Source organism: Nansenia antarctica, assembly GCF_963989245.1.
Source record: "Nansenia antarctica genome assembly, chromosome: 1".
NCBI classification, from domain to species: Eukaryota; Metazoa; Chordata; class Actinopteri; order Argentiniformes; family Microstomatidae; genus Nansenia; species Nansenia antarctica.
The window spans coordinates 73,978,602-73,999,122 of NC_137674.1; the positions used below are offsets into that span (position 1 = coordinate 73,978,602).

The 20,521-nt window shown below is 47.1% G+C and overlaps 2 protein-coding genes across 2 annotated transcripts in view; both read right to left on the reverse strand.

The window, feature by feature from the left end:
* Nucleotides 1-280: 280 nt before the first annotated feature.
* def8 (differentially expressed in FDCP 8 homolog) lies at nt 281-16,087 on the reverse strand (the record flags this gene model as incomplete). The annotated part of the gene is made up of 12 exons (XM_080547716.1): nt 15,979-16,087; nt 15,229-15,348; nt 10,950-11,047; nt 10,313-10,462; nt 7,921-8,062; nt 7,263-7,427; nt 6,055-6,182; nt 5,324-5,437; nt 2,852-2,932; nt 1,177-1,317; nt 760-869; nt 281-374 (listed from the first exon to the last, which is right to left on the reverse strand). Exons 2-12 carry the CDS (start codon nt 15,338-15,340, stop codon nt 281-283), a joined length of 1,335 nt encoding a protein of 444 aa, XP_080403842.1. The 5' UTR covers nt 15,341-15,348; nt 15,979-16,087.
* Nucleotides 16,088-18,904: 2,817 nt separating this feature from the next.
* The window catches only part of LOC308172776 (tubulin beta-3 chain), a gene marked incomplete at both ends in the record, with an annotated part of 5,203 nt that continues 3,586 nt past the window's right edge, over nt 18,905-20,521 (reverse strand). The window contains one exon of the mRNA XM_080547725.1: nt 18,905-19,977. Coding sequence (XP_080403851.1) covers nt 18,905-19,977 — 1,073 coding nt within the window. The remainder of the gene's footprint in view (nt 19,978-20,521) is intronic.

Consider the following 20,521-nt stretch of genomic DNA (forward strand, 5'->3'; position numbering starts at 1 on the left):
TCTCTAGTACCCTGCCACCATAACATAAAGTACTGAACTGTAAAAAAAAATAAAAAAATAAAAAGCACTAAAAACAATCCCACAAAACAACAAAGACAGAGAGAGAGAGAGAGAGAGAGAGAGAGAGAGAGAGAGAGAGAGAGAGAGAGAGAGAGAGAGAGAGAGAGAGAGAGAGAGAGAGATCAAGAGGAAAATCTAGGGAGAATGTTGGTGTCAGAATGTCTTGATAGTGTGATCCACTCCCACAGGTAGTCACGGTGACAGGGTTGGGTCGCTAGGGCTACACGTCTTTCCCATCCAACGGCTCGTCGACCTTGCGCTCCATCATTCGGGCACATCGCGGGCAAGTCGTGGAGTTGTCATAGTAACAGTCCCTAAAGACAGGAGAGGCCACACTTGACAAAATGTCGATACGCTAATCAACCAATCCGTTTACTTCAAAGATGAACGGCGACAGTCTTGCTCCTGGTTTACAGAGCGTATCGTAATGACAGTGAGCAGTATAGTTTGCTGCCGTTGCGTTGAGCAACCATAGTTACACATTTGTAGCTACACTCCTGTCCTCCAAACCTGTCAGACCTGCGGTTTGAGGCGGTTTTTGCAAGTAGGCCTAAAATAAAACAGGTCTGTTTGTTATAACACACTTGGACTTGTCATTCCAGGCTCCGACCTACTCATAGTGTGTGTTTGTGTAGGTACATTTCCTCATTGAGCTGCCTGTAGATAAACATGGCTGCATCGTAGGCGACGGGGACTAACCTGTGGAAGACAGCGGAGCATTCGTGGCACACCGAGGTGTGGCTGTCGAAGGGGAAGAGGATGTCCCCCTCCTTACACAACTCACACACAAAGCCTTTGGCCTGGCACCGCTGCAGACAGGACACAGAGGGGGGGGGGGGGGGGTCAGACAGCGTCACAGGCCAAGCAGAGGGGAGAGGGTTTCTACAGGGTCTCTCACCCCTGTCAGCTCTGCTACCTGGGGGTTTCTCCTTCAAGCTCTGAAAACGTACTTACTTCCACCATACTGTATCTCTTTTCCTCTACTTTTACTGCTAGTATCAGTTCGTTGTTTATTAGAAACGTCTTTAGCTAGACATTGGGCTTTTTTTCTTTTATCCAAGAGATACAAAGTTTGTAGTTTGAGTCTGTTTGTACTGTAGGGTATGTGAAGCTCACCTCACAGTCCAGTTTGATGTGCTTGGCGAAGGTGGTGTGGATCTCCGTGAGCGAGCAGCTGAGTCTGCCGCTGGAGATGTCGATCAAGTCCTGCAGCGAGTACATGTCGTCGTTCTCCACAAAGTGCTGCCGGTCATGGAGCTGAAAGGGAAAGGAGGAGAGGGAGGGAGGGATTGAGGGGTGGAGAGTGTGACTACACAATATGACACCATTTCTGGAACCAACATTTTCATATGTTTAACTAAGTGAGAATAACAGCCATAGCTTTCCACAGAGTTGTGCTTTGAGTCCATTTTAACCCCCTCGCTAAACTTAACAAGGTTGTCTTTCCCGTTGATATTTACAACATCAAGAGCAGGTCACTCATTCATGTATGTTTTACATTACTGCAGAGCCCATTCTTTTTTCAGCCAGTGTCTATTAAGAAAGGGCCACAAGGTGGCGCTGTGGGTACATGTACTGAGCACATACACATCAGGCATGACCTCAGCAAAATATTGGTTCTTCGAGGACAGTAACAGAATGGAATCTTCCATCTAGATGTTTTTTTAACCCAAAAAACAAACACACACAATTGGGCCCTGCAGCGGGTGGTGAAAACCGCCCAGCGCATCATCGGCACCAAACTCCCTACCATCGAGTCCCTCCAGGCATACCGGTGTCGGCGTAAGGTGGCAAGCATCATCAAGGATACCTCGCACCCCAACCACGTTCTGTTTGACCCCCTACCATCTAAGAGACTCAGGAAGTACAGGATCCTCAGGTCAAAACAGCTTCTTTCACACTGTGATCCAATGTAGTCTTTGCACTACTGCTGGTTGCACATCCCTGGTCAATGTGATCACTCTTTGCACTACTGATGTTTACAATACTACCTTTGTATACAATACATACACATACATACAATACTGTATATTGCACATACCTCTTTGATATAGCCTCTTTTATACATCTGCACATTATATCCTGTACATAAGCTACCTTAACTGTACCGTACATCATATAATTACATATCATGTTCTTATATCACTATTTGCACTTCTGGTTAGATGCTAAACAGCATTTCGTTGTCTGGTACTTGTACTCTGTAATGACAATAAAGTAGAATCTAATCAAATCTTGATGACATGTAATGTCAAGTTATAGGACTAGCTGTGATGAGGTCATAGGGGGTGCTGTGAGGTCATGGGGGTGCTGTCATGTCGGCATAGGGGTGCTGTGATGATGTCATGGGGGTGTTATGATGTCATAGGGTGTTATGGTGATGTCATAGGGTGTTCTGGTGATGTCATAGGGTGTTATGGTGATGTCATAGGAGTGTTATGGTGATGTCATAGGGGTGTTATGGTGATGTCATAGGGGTGTTATGATGATGTCATGGGATGTTATGATGATGTCATGGGGTGTTATGGTGATGTCATAGTGAAGTCATAGGGATGTTATGGTGATGTCATGGGGTATTATGATGATGTCATGGTGATGTCATAGGGGTGTCATGGTGATGTCATGGGGGTGTTATGATGTCATGGTGGTGTTATGGTGATGTCATGGGGGTGTTATGATGTCATGGTGATGTCATGGGGGTGTTATGGTGTCATGGTGATGTCATGGGGGTGTTATGGTGTCATGGTGATGTCATGGGGGTGTTATGGTGATGTCATGGGGTGTTACTGACCTGCAGCAGTAGCCGGGCCTCCATGGCCTCCTTACAGGTGATGAAGTAGGGTTTCATCAGCAGGATGTCCTGACGCAGCTTCTGCAGGAGGAAAACACAGACACACCCTGTCACAAACACACACACAACCTGTCACACACACACACAACTTGTCTCACACACACACACACACACACACACAACCTGTCTCACACACACACACACACACACAACCTGTCACACACACACACAACCTGTCTCACACACACAACCTGTCTCACACACACACACACACAACCTGTCTTTCTCACACACACACACACACACACACACACACACAATCTGTCAAACACACACACACACACACACACAACCTGCCACACACACACAACCTGTCACACACACACAACCTGCCACACACACACAACCTGTCACACACACACACACACACCCTGTCACACACACACACAACCTGTCACACACACACACACACCCTGTCACACACACACAACCTGTCACACACACACACACAACCTGTCACACACACACACCCTGTCACACACACACAACCTGTCACACACACACAACCTGTCACACACACACACACAACCTGTCACACACACACACACCCTGTCACACACACACAACCTGCCACACACACACAACCTGTCACACACACACACACACACACACAACCTGTCACACACACACACACACACAACCTGTCACACACACACAACCTGTCACACACACACAACCTGTCACACACACACAACTTGTCACACACACACACACAACCTGTCACACACACACAACCTGTCACACACACACAACCTGTCACACACACACAACCGGTCACACACACACAACCTGTCACACACACACACACAACCTGTCACACACACACACACACAACCTGTCACACACACACACACAACCTGTCACACACACACAACCTGTCACACACACACAACCTGTCACACACACACAACCTGTCACACACACACACACAACCTGTCACACACACACACACAACCTGTCACACACACACGACCTGTCACACACACACAAAACCTGTCACACACACACAAAACCTGTCACACACACACACACACACACACAACCTGTCACACACACACAGCCTGTCACACACACACACAACCTGTCACACACACACAACCTGTCACACACACACACACAACCTGTCACACACACACACACAACCTGTCACACACACACACAACCTGTCACACACACACAGCCTGTCACACACACACACAACCTGTCACACACACACAGCCTGTCACACACACACACAACCTGTCACACACACACACAACCTGTCACACACACACACACAACCTGTCACACACACACACACAACCTGTCACACACACACACAACCTGTCACACACACACAACCTGTCACACACACACAGAACCTGTCACACACACACACACACACAACCTGTCACACACACACAACCTGCCACTCAGGCCAGCTGGAGGGTTCTATACAGTAGTCTGGATCTCAAAGGGTTCTAATGACCCATCAGCAGGCTAGCTAACCCAGAAACAGACCAGCACCACAGGTGCTCTAATGAAAATAACCATTTAAAAAAATAACGACTGTCTTCTCCAAATAAGGGCAGGTCTGTTTCCTGGCCTTCCTCCCTCCTTACCATCCCCCCCCCCCCCCCCCGCCCCCCCTTTTCCGGCAGAACAGCTGTCTCTCTCCCTCCCCCTCATCCCTCACTACAAACACTGTGGCACCAACACAACTGCTGACCGGCGGGAAACCCAGACAAAAGAACCTCCTCCCCCCCTCTGACACAACACAGGCCGCCTCTCGTCTGTGTGTGTGTGTCTGGAGAACCTGCAACGTGTCTGAGTTCAGACAGAGGGTAAAGAGAAGATCCATCCTGATATTCGTATCCCGTTTCCACGTTTTCGTGTTAAAACTCGTGATGTCTTTCATCTCCGACCGCACCGGGAGACCGTCTCCACGTTAACTCGTTCAGTGCCGAGGGTGAATAAAGTCGCCCGAATCGTCAACGTTCTAGAGTGGCACGGGTGACTTTATTTACCGAAACGACTCCATCAAGGATGATGCTTCGTTTCGTAGCCAATTAAAGTATTGTTGCTAGGTAAACACCACATAAAACACTTGACACTATAGGTGGTGGTGAGAGTTCCGGAAATGCTTTGGCAGTCAGTCAGTTGAATCTGACTGAGAGCCTCCGTTTCAGTGGAGGCTACCATCACTAACCACTGTATTACTTCATTCTACTTTATTATATTACTTACTTTATTTATTTTAATTTTGTTGATTTTGTATCTTTCTGCAATGCCAATGTTGAAGAACCTACGCCTAAGAATTGTACTCTTGTGTAACAAGGAGTTGTGTAACAAGGATGTAATAAAAGCGATTCTGGTTCTGATTCTGATTCTGGTTCTGGTTCTGGCTCTGGTTCTGAGGCTCAGAGCACCCACCCTGATCTCCACCAGCTCCTCCACGAAGTTGAAGAGCAGCGGGTTGACCTCCCTCAGCTTCAGCACGGGCCGGGCCATCATCAGCGCCAGGAAGCGCATGGATGAGCGACACACCTGCAGGAGACACACACACACCACCACGTCAGTCAGGAGACACACAGCTCAGACACCACAGGTGCAGTGACGTGTTCACCACAGCTATGACAGCAGGAGCATGAGTAACAAGCTCGACAACCCATGCCATGGGCGTATGTGTGCACTGTAGGCCATGGTGCTAGACCACTGGACCACCCCAGGCCAGGAGTGTGCTTCTTTTATTTATTTATTTATTTTTTCTGAGTGGGGCAGTCCCACTCATATTTTTCTTTTTAATGACAGACACAGTAGAGATTATGACAGGAAGGATGGGTGAGAGAGAGAGAAGGGATGACATGCAGGATATGTCCGCGGCTGGAATCGAACCGGGATCCCTGCAGTACATGGTCAGCGCTTAATCCACTACGCCACCTAAGCGCCCCAAGGAGTGTGCTTCTTTAAGTGGTTTTAGATTGGGTAAGACATCAACATTGTATTTTTCCATGACATTCTCTGTCTCCCCGCCCCCCTCCTCTCTCTTTCTATCTCACTCTCTCTCCCCTCCCTACCTCTCACTCTCTCTCCCCCCCCTCCCTCCATTTCCCCTCCCCCCCTACCTCCCTCCCCCTCTCTCTCCCTCTCCCCCCCTCCCTCACCTTGCGGGGCTCAAACTCCCAGTTGTGGATGACGCGTGCAGGGATGACAGCCGTGTCATTCCAGTGGCAGGTGCTGCAGTAGTACTGGCCCGTGTAGTCACACTGCCTGGCCTCGCTGGGCACGCCCCCTACAGGACACATCAGCACAGCGCAACGTGAGTCTTACTGTACAACTCTACACACAACTCTCTTTAACACACAGCCCTAAAAGAGATATATACGAGACTTTCAAATAGTGTATTGAGGGGGGGGGAGGTGTTTGATGGTCATTTTGGTAATAAAATAGTGAAATCAAAGCTTATCTAACTGCTCAAGTTAAATGCGAGTACTTTAGATGAGCCAGCAGAGTAAAGTACCATCTGTTCTCTCAGCACAGAGTGGCTGAGGATGGCTTTAAGTGCCCTAGTCTGGTTGTGTCTCCAGAGAGGGACACACCGTAATAACACCGTTTGAGAACAGAGCAGTGATTTATCTGGGAGGCTGAGCCTTATGAGTCTGTGGGAGGAGGTCAATGTCCCGGAGTAGGGCACTCAGTAACACCTCGTTTCATCTACAGATGGTGACTGGGTTTACGTAAGACACCAAGGTACTTTTGCCAGGCCCTTTGCCAATGGATTACACTCCAGCAAATTCATCCCTCTGGTCATGCCCGCACCTCCTTTGGCCGTCACTCTCTCCAGTTTGCTACAGACTGGAATGAGTTGCAAAAAACACTAAAACACCGTCATCTTGTTACCCTCTTTTAAAAACTCATTACTAGATATAGTCTCTGATCACTGCACCTGCTTTTAAAATAACCTCCCCCTGGTCCCTGCTGTTTTATATACTATTAATTATCGATACAAATATGTGACGATCCAAATGGATCGCAATACTCTTTTTAAACATCAGAGGGAGGAATCTACTTTTGACTTCGCTTTCGTCTTCATAAAGAAGGAAAGTCTTCATAAAGAAGGAAATATGCATTCATTGCATAGTTTTGTTTTGCAGTTATACCCTACCTCAGAAATAAAAGGGATTCTTTTAGAAAATACAGTATTTTGTATAAATGAATATTGAGATTTCTCAGTCATAATTTGTCTGCAAACTCATTTTGTAAAAAGAAAATCATGACAAAATCGTATCGTGAACCTGGAATCGAGAATCGTATCGAATGGTGAGTTGAATGTATGGTTACATCCCTACAAGCCAACATGGCCGCCACTCACTCAGGGACACGGGCGTACGGCACTCAGCACAGCGGTAGTCCTGCCGGTCGAGGCCAATCTCCGGGCAGATGCTGAGCTCGTACGCCGACTGGTGGCTGACCTTTGACCTCACGCAGGGCTTGGTGATCAGGTTCATGCACTTGCTATGGCAACGGTAGTAACAACCTGTAAAAGAGAGAGACAGACAGACAGAGGTTAACCTATTTAGATTAGATTCAACTTGTCATTGCAGAGAACAAGTACCAGTCAACGAAATGCAGTTTAGCATCCAACCAGAAGTGCAAATAGTGAGATATATATATACAGTATATTTCATGGTACAGTTTACAATACTGCTGTTTTGGACAGAAATAGAAAATCTGCTGGGTACAAGTAAATGTATCTTTAGTTCCTAGTTTGCTGCAGCACATTTGTCAGGGGGTGATGTGAACAAAGACAGAAGAATAGAAACCCACAGGGAGGCAGTGTTGCTCAGCAACAGCTGTCTGGGCTCAGACTAAGTCAGGTCAGTCCATTATGCTGCTCACTGCTCTGGTTGCTAAGCGATGCTCTCTCTCTCTCTCTCTCTCACTTGTTTTTCCAAGTACAGTCGCTCAGAGTGCTGAACAGTAAAACGTTACTCTCGGTGTGTGTGTGTGTGTGTGTGTGCGCGTGTCACCTGTGCAGGTGTACCAGGTCTGGATGAGACCCCAGATGATGGTGCTGCATTTGTCACACGTCTGTTTGACACTCTTGCTCTTCTCCTTGGAGAAGCGATGCTCCAACAGGACCCTCAGGTTTGGCTCGTCTTCCTCAGGGTCCTGTTGGGTGACAAGGAGCGGAGCCAATTAAAACAGGGGGACACAATGCACAACATGGTGTAACAGACCTATGCTACAGTTTCAGGAATACATAGTACCCTGAACTTTCAGAAGGTCTTGTCCCATTCTCGTTCTCCTCTAGATACAAGATTAGGGCTGTCCCAAACGACTATTTTTCTAACGATTAATCTAGCGATTATTTTCCGGTTAGTCGATTACTCTAACGACTAATTTAACGATTAGTCTAACGATATATTTTTTTACTGTTCGATTAATGCATCACTTAATTTTCCCCAAAATAATGGCTGTATTGTCTCTCTCTGTTTAACAGTGTCTTTATAAAGCACTCTGGGTAATAGCTGCTGCTCTTATAAAACAAAGCAGCGTGTGACATGCACATTACTCAGACGGCCGCCCCTTTAAATGATCAGCTGATGTATGGGGGCTGTCTGTGGGCCCGCAATTAAACACAGACACCTTTAATTCGGCGACCTGCTACTACTACTACTACTACTACTACTACTGTAACTGCCTCTGTCAAACAGCCCCAGACACAGGGCAGACTCACTGCTATGTTTAGCCAACTTGAATGCCAACATGGCCATCAGGGTTTTTCCTGGCTCACACCTTTAATTCGGCGACCTGCTACTACTACTACTACTACTGTAACTGCCTCTGTCAAACAGCCCCAGACACAGGGCAGACTCACTGCTATGTTTAGCCAACTTGAATGCCAACATGGCCATCAGGGTTTTTCCTGGCTCAAAATGAGGAGGTGGTACCAGTGGTGTTTGACATCCGGGGGGACCCATGAAGCAGGGCTGTCTGGGGGTCCTTAAACATCAAACACTTAATTTCTTGCATTCTGGTGAATTGATATGCACCAATTTGTGCCCTTTCTGTATCAATTTATGGTGGAAATGTCATTATTTATGTAAAGGAAAACACAATATTCAGGCACCAGATGACCATTCAAAATATAATGTAATATAATGCAATATAAGGCTCTCAGGCATTCTGTACTTTCAAATATGTATTCTCCTTGAGCAGTCAACATACCATCAGCTATTTCGCTAGCAAAAACGAAAGCTAACTTATTTGTGAAACAGCGCCCCCGCCACCACGTCGGCGCAATGCCGCAATTGCAGTTAGAAATGACAGAAATCCACCGAGTGCAACGCTTGTAGAAAATATGACCGTCAGTTTGTCGAGAGCTGGAGGCGGCTAGAAATATGACGGAGGCGGCCGCCTCATAATTCTCTATGCAGGAAAAACCCTGGCCATTTAGAAGTTACTAACACCAGAAGACAAGACATACGAACTGTGGTGAGCTACATTGCTTGTGTAACATTACCTAGTAGCCTCCTCCATGTTTCCACTGGTCGCAGCCATGTTGTTTATTTGCGACGCACCGACGCACATTACGCAAGTCGACATATTGACGTAGTCGACTATGTCGACTATGTCGACGCGTCGTCCCAGCCCTATACAAGATACATATTTTGGCCCAATCCCATTTCTCATTTTTACCCCTACCGCTCGTTTTCGAGTGCCACACGCTTTTCGGCTTGCCACTCAGAACAGAGTTACAAAGGGGTAGTGGTTGAAATCTTCCCCTATGAAATGGCATAACCCGTCAAAACCCTGTTACATCATCAGTCGTATCATAGAAAAGCATGGACGCTCGCGATTCTTTCACAACTTAGCGTGAAACTATCAGTCGATCAAACAAGTCATCAAATAAAAAAGAAGAAACAAAAAAAGAACCTAAAATGTAAAGGCCAAGGCGCGAACTGGGATTGGGCCACTGAACACTGTACACAGGCAATCACACTGAACACTGTACACAGGCGATCACAGCATAAGCAATCTGCAGGAAATCCCAGAACAACCATTGCAGGAGGGTAGTTTCACATGTTCTTTTGCGGTGAGGAGAGACTCAACCAACGCTAGAATGTACTAGAAATGAGGAAACATGGACATGGAGACAGAAACAGCTCCTCTCACTCCTCCACAGTCATGTTACATTGACCGGTTCAGGGATAGTGAATAGTTCATGGCTTTCCTGCTCAAAAGAATACAAAGTTCATGAGGAAATACAAAGTTCGTTTTTTTCTGAGAAAAGAAAAAAAAGGTTTAGCCTTATGGCGGTACTGGAACACCTACATCACAAACCACCACCCCTGGTAGATTGTTGCTCCCCCAAAAACTCCCCTTTACCTCCCTCCAGCCTCACCCCCCTGTGCCCACCTTGAGCTCCTGTAGTTTGAGGCGTAGATGAATGAGTTTGACCACAGTGTCCTTCTGTCTCTCGGAGTGTTCCGGAAGTTCCAGGATCAGCCTCTTACACTCCTCTATGGCCATCTTCAGCTGCTCAATGTCTGACGCTACAAACGACCCCTGCACCGGGAGATACAGTAAAGAAACACACAAACACATATAAGTACATATCGGCAGACACACAGCAATAAGAATTAGAATTAGCCATTTAGCAGACACTTTCAATCCAAAGCGATTTACAATCACAGATCACAGGGAGATTCCCCCTGGAGTAACTGAGGGCTAAGTGCCTTACTCAAGGACACCCTAGTGGTGGTGTTTCAGGTGGGATTTGAACTCACAACCTTCCGACCACCAGTCCAACTCACTATCAACTAGACCACCACTACCCAATAACAAGACTATGAAACTACTCTACTAGATTATTATACTTAAGACTCTATTAAGACTAGACTTTAGAGTTGATAAGACCAGAAGACTATTAGACTAAGTCTATAAGGAGACTATACGTCTGACATTTTCAGAGACCCTCCCTGATGTTTCAACATGTTGGATCAGTCAGAGGATTCACTAGCATCCAAAATGGAGGTTTGAGGACAGTACTCACCACAGGCCTAGAGAAATGGTCCTCTGCCAGACCAAGGTCCATGGCCCGGTCGGAACTCTGGGTTCTGGTCTCGGAAGAGAACAGCTCAGCTCTCACCTCTGAGAAGATAGGGACATGGAGTAAGTGTTGTTCTCTCCCTCTCTCCCTCTCTCTCTCTCTCACACACACACACACACACACACACACACACACGACTGTACAGACGCCGACAAATACCATACTTTCTACTGTACTTTCTCCAAGGACACACGCACCCCGTTGAGCAGGACAAGAAGCCATGAGTCACAGTATTTGTCCACATGTGTGCTGCTTAACACAGACCACCAAGAGAGACATGGCTAAACTACTGCATTTGAAGTGCTGAAGGTTGTTAACATACAGCAGCCTCATGACCTCTAAACAACAATGATTAACACTAAAGGCTGAGTCAAACGCATTTAGAGGTGTGGGATTGTGTGTGTCTGTGTGTGTCTGTGTGTGTGGGCCAGATATCAGCTGCCTGATCCTTAAGACTATTGCCCCATGATGGAAGATCCCTCATAGGAACATGACAACAATGATTTGGAAAGAACATAACTGGTAGCTGATCAAAGAGCATATGTCTCTAGTGCAATGACAGCTGGCAACTCCATCTCTGAAACTAACCCAAATACAATAATCCCGCAGTTTGAATTGTATCACACCGATCAGAGCAATCGGGCCATCAGAAAGGCTGAGATCTTCTTGGTGCAGCTCATACAGTATTTCAGCTTCGACACCAGAGGGTGGGTCTTTCTGTCAGAACATCAAAGGGAGCGCTGGGGGCCAGGGGAAGGCTGGTAGCTGATCAAATATTTACTCTTTTCCCGGGATTCAGAGAGAAAATCCTGAGGTGTTTCGCGGTGGTGCTCGACCGAGGTGCTGAGTGCCAGATTAAGGCTCGCCTCTTTGATGCTCTAAGCTTCTAACATCCCCGACAGACACTCCTTACAAAAGGCTGCTTTCCACAGCTCGCCACCAGTTAAACCTGTTTGCCCGGAAGCGAAGCCTCAGAAAGAGACTGATCGATTACGGATCCTCGGGGACACCGGTTTCCAAGCAATCGTCATAAAACGATTAAGAAAAGACAGAGACACTTCATTCGCTGTTACTGTCCGTTAGGTGTGGATATTAAACCACTGCAATAACAAGAGCTCTTGAGGGATTCTAACTGACTACGCTGCGATTCCAGCTAGGGCTGCAACTAACGATTATTTTGATAACCGATTAATCTGCCGATTATTTTTTCAAATGAAAAAAACTGATTTCTTTTGCTAATTTTATTTTATGTTTTCTAAATCAGCCAGGCCTATACATATACATGTGCAAAATGAATAAGTATTAATAAAAAAGTATAAATAATATAAATAAAAAAGGCTTTGCTACATGAAATAGGTTTAACAACAGGCCATGGACTATGGCGGTAGATTGTTTCAATAAAGTAATTGAACTCTAGCTCAATACATGCATTGTTTTAGGTAATAACTTTGCTTAATGTAAAGGTCAGTAACCCAAAGTGCAATATAGGCTACAGACAAGACACTAATGTTTTTATATAACAGATATGCTCCAAAACAATGCAATGTGTCCTCTCACTCCATACAATAGGCTAGGCCTATTGATACAGGACATATAATTGTCCTGTATCCTCTAATTTTGCCACTCAAAAGGGCACTTTAGGCACGTTTTTTCAACTGTGGGGGCACATGGTCAAGTTTAGACCATTGGAGGGGCACCAATAGGGTACGTCCTCTCATTTTCGCCACTCAAAAGGGCACTTAAGAGAGACGTTTTTCAACCGTGGGGGCACCAGGAGGGGCGGTCGCCCCCCCTGCCCCCCCCCTGAGTCCGCCAGTGCAGTCAGTGCCTCACTCTAACTCACGGGTAGCTTGGTAGGCTACCACTAGCTAGCCTTTAGCTTATCACCTCTGCTCTACCACTGACGTTAGCCAGCTAGCTAAATACACTTGTCATGCAATATTGAATTCATGAATGCGAGCAAACACTCACTGGCAATCGCATTACATTACAGTCATTTAGCTGACGCTTCGCCAGAACTCACAAGTGCATCTCCTTACTAATACAAGTGACTATGAGCATACTCCGGTGCTGAAGGCATAGAATGCGAATAGCAAGCTAAAAATACAATAGGTAATTAAGAGGGAGAATCTATTAGATAAACGAGAACTAATGTAGCCGCCGCGGCGGCTCCGCAAGACGGCGTGGCGTGCGTCAACAGGAAGTAGGTTTGTTATGGAACAAGACCCGACGAATCGATAATGGAATTCGTCGCCAACAAATTTCATTATCGATTTCATCGATTCGTTGTTGCAGCCCTAATTCCAGCCATCTCTTAACCAAAATACTGAACGCAGTAGTCACGGCAACAGGTATACTCTACAGCTGAGCTAAGTAGAAACCAATGAGCCTGTGGGCCTGTTTTTGATACCTGCGTACACCTCCCAGGACATCATGATGGTGTGAGACAGGATGTCCTGGCTGCCGGCTGGAGAGAATAGACGGGGAGGAGGAGGATGAGGAGGAGGAGGAGGAGGAGGATGCACACAATGTGAAACTCTGCAGCTTCCAGGACTGGACTGAGCTAGGCTGAGTGTGCTCTGGGTCAGCCTATCACACTGACCTACCTCACAGTGTGTTGGTCATCACAACCAGATCCTCATGCAATGTCTTACAATTACAGGAAGTGGTCAGGACCAGCTCCTCCTCCTCAGTTCAGTGCTCCTGTCTCAGTTCCTCTGCGTACGTGTACCCCTCAAACACAGATCCAGGGTCAGTTGTTGTTGTTGTGGATAAGCTAAGATTTTTTTATTCTTATCTATTTAACCTTTATTTAATCAGGAGGTCCCTTGAGATTCAAATCTCTTTTTCAAGGGAGACCTGGCCAAGAAAGCACAGATACAAGTTACAAAAGTGGTGAATAAAACATAATAAATAACAGATTTTTTAAGAGTAGCAATTGCACATTTCTGTCACACAATTTCCAATCAGAGCTTTGAACTCTCTCAGGGAGACAAGGTTATTATGCTTCAGTGTGTTCTTTAGTGTGTTATTCCATGACCAGGGCGCAAAATAAGAAAAAGCTGCTTTGCCAAGTTCAAAGCGAGACCTGGGTACCTGGTAGAGCAACCATCTAATAATAATAATAATAATAACTTAAATTTCTATAGCGCCTTTCAAACAACCCAAGGACGCTTTACAAGTCTAGTGGAACAAAAATCATAGCACCCAAGAATGGTTATGGTTGTGGGGGACGCATGTGTTCCTTGAATCAGTTGCGAAAGGCCAGAGAAGAACAGGGAGAGTTCCTCTTTCAATCTACGCTGTCATCCCACCCTATATTTGCAGAGGAAGGAGCTTGCGTGGTCTGCAGAGTCTGGATCTCAGTGCAGCTCGAGTCCTGCGGACGTAGCCCAGACAGCGCAGACGGTGGCTTCAGACACCACCCACACCATCTCCACCACCCATCCATCTCCATACGTATACTCAGAGGGAAGCAGTGACAGGCCGCTGCCATGTCATCAGCTTCTATTCTATCCACTTTCACTTTCCGGACAGCCATTTGCTGAAGCGAGCGGGGCACACACAAAGCCTCAGCACTACACACAGTCTCTGTATCACTCCTCATCACATATGAGTCACCCTGCTGCCAAAAGAAGCACAGCACCACTGTAAAGTAGCCTCTGCTGTAAAACTGGGTCAGCCTATCACACTGGCTAGGTCGGATGGTAAATGGTTAACGGACTGCACGCCTTATTCCAAAAGTGCTTACGATGGCCTGTCATTCACCCATTCTCAAACACATTCACACACCAATGGCGGCAAGCTACCGTGCAAGGCGCCGGCCCGCTCGTTGGGAGCAATTTGGGGTTCACACCTCGACAACATGTGGACAGGAGTCGGGGATCGAACCACAACCTTGCGATCATTTTTTTTATTTTTTTTATTTTGCAGACACTTTTAATCCAAAGCGACTTACAATTACGAATTACAGGGAAATTCCCCCTGGAGTAACTGAGGGCTAAATGCCTTACTCAAGGGCACACTAGTGGTGGTGTTGTTTCAGGCAGGATTTGAACTCTCTATTACTGTAACTAATAGCCTAGATTGCATTAACTACTCCCTCTTAACTAGATAACAGGATAACTGTCTAGACTGGGTTTCCACTGTTCTAGACAGTGTCTGTGGCCAAACTGAACTGCCTGACCTGTAACGGTGGGGGGGGGGGCTCTGGAGCACTCACCAAGCCGAGGGGGGGTCTCACCCCCGGGCCCGTCCTCATCCTCCGCCCGGTCGAAAGGGTTGAGGCGGCATTGGCGAAAATTGGCAAGTCTCTCATCATATTCCACCTCCATGGCAACATCTGGGAAAAACCCAGACCACACACGTGTACACACACACACACACACACACACACACACACACACACAGTTACATACAATACATGCACAGCTGGTGTACCATCTTTACCTGACAGAGAGCTAGTGAAGGAGAGGGACATTAACACCTGACACTCCTTCAAGGACATAGGGATTGTTTTCTTGAAGTCAATACTGCTGTTTATAGCTGAGGGTTGAGCTCTTCCCAGACAGTATTGATTGGTGTTATGACGATAGGGCTTGATATCCTTGTGCAATGTTGTTATCCTACGACGACTAGAGGCATGCACTGGGTATTTTCATGTCAGAGATCAAGACAGCAAAGCAACCCTGCCAGTTCACTTTGACACTGTTACTGTACTGCCAATGTTGATGCTAGCGAGGCAGCAGCGCGCAGATATGCACAGTCACTGATAATGTAACACAATAAAACAACGTTGTTAGCTAGTCTGTGTCATTATGAAACCAAACATCGTCTACCGATGCGCGCTAGCAAAAACAGCAGACAAATGAGCTGGTGGTAGAAAGTACTAGTAGGAGCAGCAGCAGCTAGCTCTCTGCTCGATAGCTACATTTATATTAGTGGCTACCGTCAGTAAACAAAGCGAGCTTACCCCATAGTCGTGTTCAAACCAACAAGATGTGTTCGGATATCCTCCGTGTGGGGTAGATATTAGACTTTCTGAGCGCGTGCTTTCGAAACACCGCCTGCTATCGCCTGTATGTTGTTGACATTGTCATCACAGCGGCATCACAGTTTCCCACTGGGAAGGTTTTTCTTTCTAGGGCTGCGTTCGTAAATTCGCTCTGAGAGCGCCGGAGCGCACCCTGGGTTCACGTCATAGAGCGACCGAGTCATTTTATTGGACGAGAGGCATTCCATGAGTTCTAATCAGGTTTCCAGAGCATCTTTACGAACGCAGCCTCGATGTGTCAGCGCAAGAACACTGCCCACTACTGACACCTAGCGGCACGTCCAGGAAACAACTGTAAAGCAACAGCTTACAGTACAAGTACTGAGTCATGTTCATGACTGAGGTTTTATTTAGATTTGTTGCACACTTTATACATGGGTTTATGAATTCAACCGGTGTCATCATAAATACCTGAGGCTTCATTACAAAGGCCTAGTATACTGACACAGACTCAAAACCCCAGGCAGCAACCACTGTAGAAGTGGTGTAGACTAGAAATAAGCTCTGAGGATAATTTGATGTTGAGATCATAATACATATTTCATAAGTTAACCTCTTTATGTTCTCTAAAGTACTGTAGCATTAGCCTTGGCCTTCAGTGTGCAAGAATGGCATAGACATTCTGCTTCTCCTGTGCCCCGTTCCACAACCTCCCCCTGGTTTTCTGTCGCAGGGGAGGGCAAGGGAATGGCAAGGGAATGCAGGACAAAGGATGACTGTTTTATACCAGAACAGTGTATCATGCGTGCATTTTCCATATACTGTAGATAAGCCAAATCACATAATTCCATTGTACTTGACTGAACTCACCCAGTCACCCAGTCTTGTTGCTGGACCACCTCAACTTCTGTAGATAATGCCATGTTTGTCTGTAGGTAATATGTTTGGTTGTGCTCTGAGCTGTGTGGCTATTTCCCTTACAGCTTGGCTCCCAGTGAAACCCTGACTCAAGGCCTCTTCCTTTGGTCATCAGGCCTTCCTGATTCCCGTGCTGACTAAGCACAGAGCACTAATGCAGCCCTTAATGATACAGCAGCAGTTTTACCACAGGAAATGGCCCATTAGTGAGATCCTGTGGTATTCTGTGTGACTCAATAATAGAGTTAATATATCTATACCCTGAATGCCCAAATCTTTGTCTGGGAGACTGTGAACCTGAGTAGACCTACAGTATCATTAGCGAAGGTTGATTTTAAAGAAATACGTGTTAGGTGTGTATGTTTGTGTGTGTGTGTGTGTGTGTGTGTGTGTGTGTGTGTGTGTGTGTGTGTGTGTGTGTGTGTGTGTGTGCGTGCGTGCGTGCGTGCGTGCGTGCATGTGAGAGATAAGTCACCAGTTGACCCTGAAGGACAAAGCAAAGACAAACCGCCACGACCAAGAAAGGAAAGGAGAGATTCACAGCTTGTACGCAACACGGAGACAGAGGCTGCAGTGTTCTGTATAGAGCCGTACGTATATCATGAGGAAGTCGGAGCAGGCAGCCCCACTGTGCTGTAGTATTTGGTGAGTGAATGCATGTTTAGTTTTTCATCAGAGAGCCTACATCAGGGTCAGCGCGTTCTCGGCCTATAAAGAGGTTCTCTGTTCGCGGCCATCCTCCACAGGCTCTGAGTGCTGCGGCATCAACAGAATGTGATCTACAGCACTAAGCCCACTGGGTCCTAACGCTGCAGACACACAGAGGAGTTCTCGCTACCTAGGATGAGAGGGCGGACGTGTGCTGATCTTGCACTGTGTCTCCAGAGACATCTACTACCCCCCTGTATTGTTTCCCCTGTGTCAATATTAAAAAATAAAAATAAAAAAAGAATTCTTCCTTCTTCTAGCATGACGACTGCCAATGGCCCCTGGCCTGAGCATAGAGTACTTTTCTTGCTATGACTAGTGGATAGACGATTCACTTACTTAGTCTGCTAAATGGCAAAAATGTAAATGTAAATCTTTTTTTCATCCGTCCGTTTTGCTGTCCCTCTCAGGATTCATGACCGGTAGATATTTAGATTTTTAGGGCTGCATACATGCATGTTGTTGTGTCTATTTTTTTATGCTACAAATCCATTGGTTAAACATGTGTACGAGAACTATTTGCATTGTGTGTGGAGGCCCTGCTGACTATCCCAGAGTGCATCTGTGGTGTCTGTATTCCGCCCGGGGTGTGCCCTCATCTCCAGGGATCTGAGATACAGTATTTCGGTATCCAGCATCTAGGTCACCTCCACATGGGATAGTCATGCAGGGGAGCCTACGTCCAACAAGGCTCTGCTTTATCCTACTTTTCCATAAGAAAGACCCCTTGTCAAATGTTACACTGGTGTGTTGTCCTGTTGTCTCTAAAAATGGCTTCAGAATTGCATTGCAGAATGATAGGCTGCATCATATGATTCATTAACCCTGCGAGTCACTTCACGGCACTGTGGTAAAACAAGATCATTCATGCCCTTAGAGGTAATTACTTTATTCATGTTAAATATTCCCAAAACAAGTCATACATGAAAGGCTAAGTACAAAGTAGGTGTTGACATCTCTAACATGAACTGAAGAGCTACTCATTGTCACTGGTTATTTCTTTCTTTTTTTATTTCACAGCATTTCAACTTAGTGTACTGTCTGGGTACTTGCGTACGTGGTACTTTTAGAAGGGGAGAAAATTCAAGAAGTAGCCGTGACCCAGTCAGAGGGCTTAGGTAAGTGACACTAACAGTTAGCACAGACATAGCGAGAAGGGGGAGAGGGTATACAGTACAGTATACATAAGGCAGTTAACCCTGCTTCAGCCTGCTACAGACACAGATCGGTTACACAAGGCTACACGAGGCTCCGCTTCATCCAGAGTGTTCCACCTTATTCACCGGCCCTGACTCTCCGACTCCTCCTCGTCCTCTTCGTACATCTCCCCCTCCTCCTCGGCCGTGGCGTCCTGGTACTGCTGGTACTCCGACACCAGGTCGTTCATGTTGCTCTCCGCCTCGGTGAACTCCATCTCGTCCATGCCCTCGCCCGTGTACCAGTGGAGGAAGGCCTTGCGGCGGAACATGGCGGTGAACTGCTCCCCGATGCGCTTGAACAGCTCCTGGATGGCCGTGTTGTTCCCGATGAAGGTGGAGGACATCTTGAGCCCCCGGGGCGGGATGTTACAGACGGCCACTTTGACGTTGTTGGGGATCCACTCCACGAAGTAGCTGCTGTTCTTACTCTGGATGGCCAACATCTGCTCGTCCACCTCCTTCATGGACATCACACCCCGGAACACCATGGCCACCGTGAGGTAGCGTCCGTGGCGGGGGTCGCAGGCCGCCATCATGTTCTTTGCGTCGAACATCTGCTGGGTGAGCTCCGCCACGGTGAGGGCGCTGTAGTTCTGGCTGCCGCGGGCCGTCAGCGGGGCGAAGCCCGGCATGAAGAAGTGGAGGCGGGGGAAGGGCACCATGTTGACGGCCAGCTTACGGAGGTCGGCGTTGAGCTGGCCGGGGAAACGCAGCGAGGTGGTGACCCCGCTCATGGTGGACGACACCAGGTGGTTGAGGTCTCCGTAGGTGGGCGTGGGGAGTTTCAGCGTGCGGAAGCAGATGTCGTAGAGCGCCTCGTTGTCGATGCAGTAGGTCTCGTCCGTGTTCTCCAGCAGCTGGTGGATGGAGAGGGTGGCGTTGTAGGGCTCCACCACCGTGTCGGACACCTTGGGGGAGGGCACCACGCTGAAGGTGTTCATGATGCGGTCGGGGTACTCCTCCCGGACCTTGCTGATCAGCAGGGTGCCCATGCCCGAGCCCGTGCCCCCGCCCAGGGAGTGGGTGAGCTGGAAGCCCTGGAGGCAGTCACAGTGCTCACACTCCTTCCTCACCACGTCCAGGACTGAGTCCACCAGCTCCGCTCCCTCTGTGTAGTGGCCTTTAGCCCAGTTGTTGCCAGCTCCGCTCTGACCTGCAGCACAGGAGGAAAACAAGGCTAAGATATTATGTCACGTTCTAATGCTTTGGTCCCCATATTGGGATCTGATGTAATGATCTGACTTTTCTTTTGAAAAATTAGAATACATTTCAGTGGCACATCGCTAGTCAACTAACACAGCTTGTTTTGTGAGCCTGCTAACAATGTAAAGTAGTGTTTAACTAGTTAACTAGGTAGCAGTGGGGATTGCGTTGCAGTATTTTGGCTTGACTAGCGAGTTTGTGTTGTGATTCTCAACGTTGAAATGTAGTTCCGTGTTTCAAAAGAGAAGTCGGAACATTTTGATTGGTTGCCGATATGCAGACCAAAAGACTAGAATGTATCACACATAACACTCCGTTTGTCTTCAGGTCAAGGCCAGACTATATGATCTGTTATAGCTGTGTTGTTTTTAAGACTATAAAAACCAACCTAAATGCAAATGGGAATCTCTAAAAAATGATATACGAAATCTGCCGTGGTTATGGTAAGAGCACAATGCGCACAGAGGCTCAGATACAGACACAGTAGAGACCTA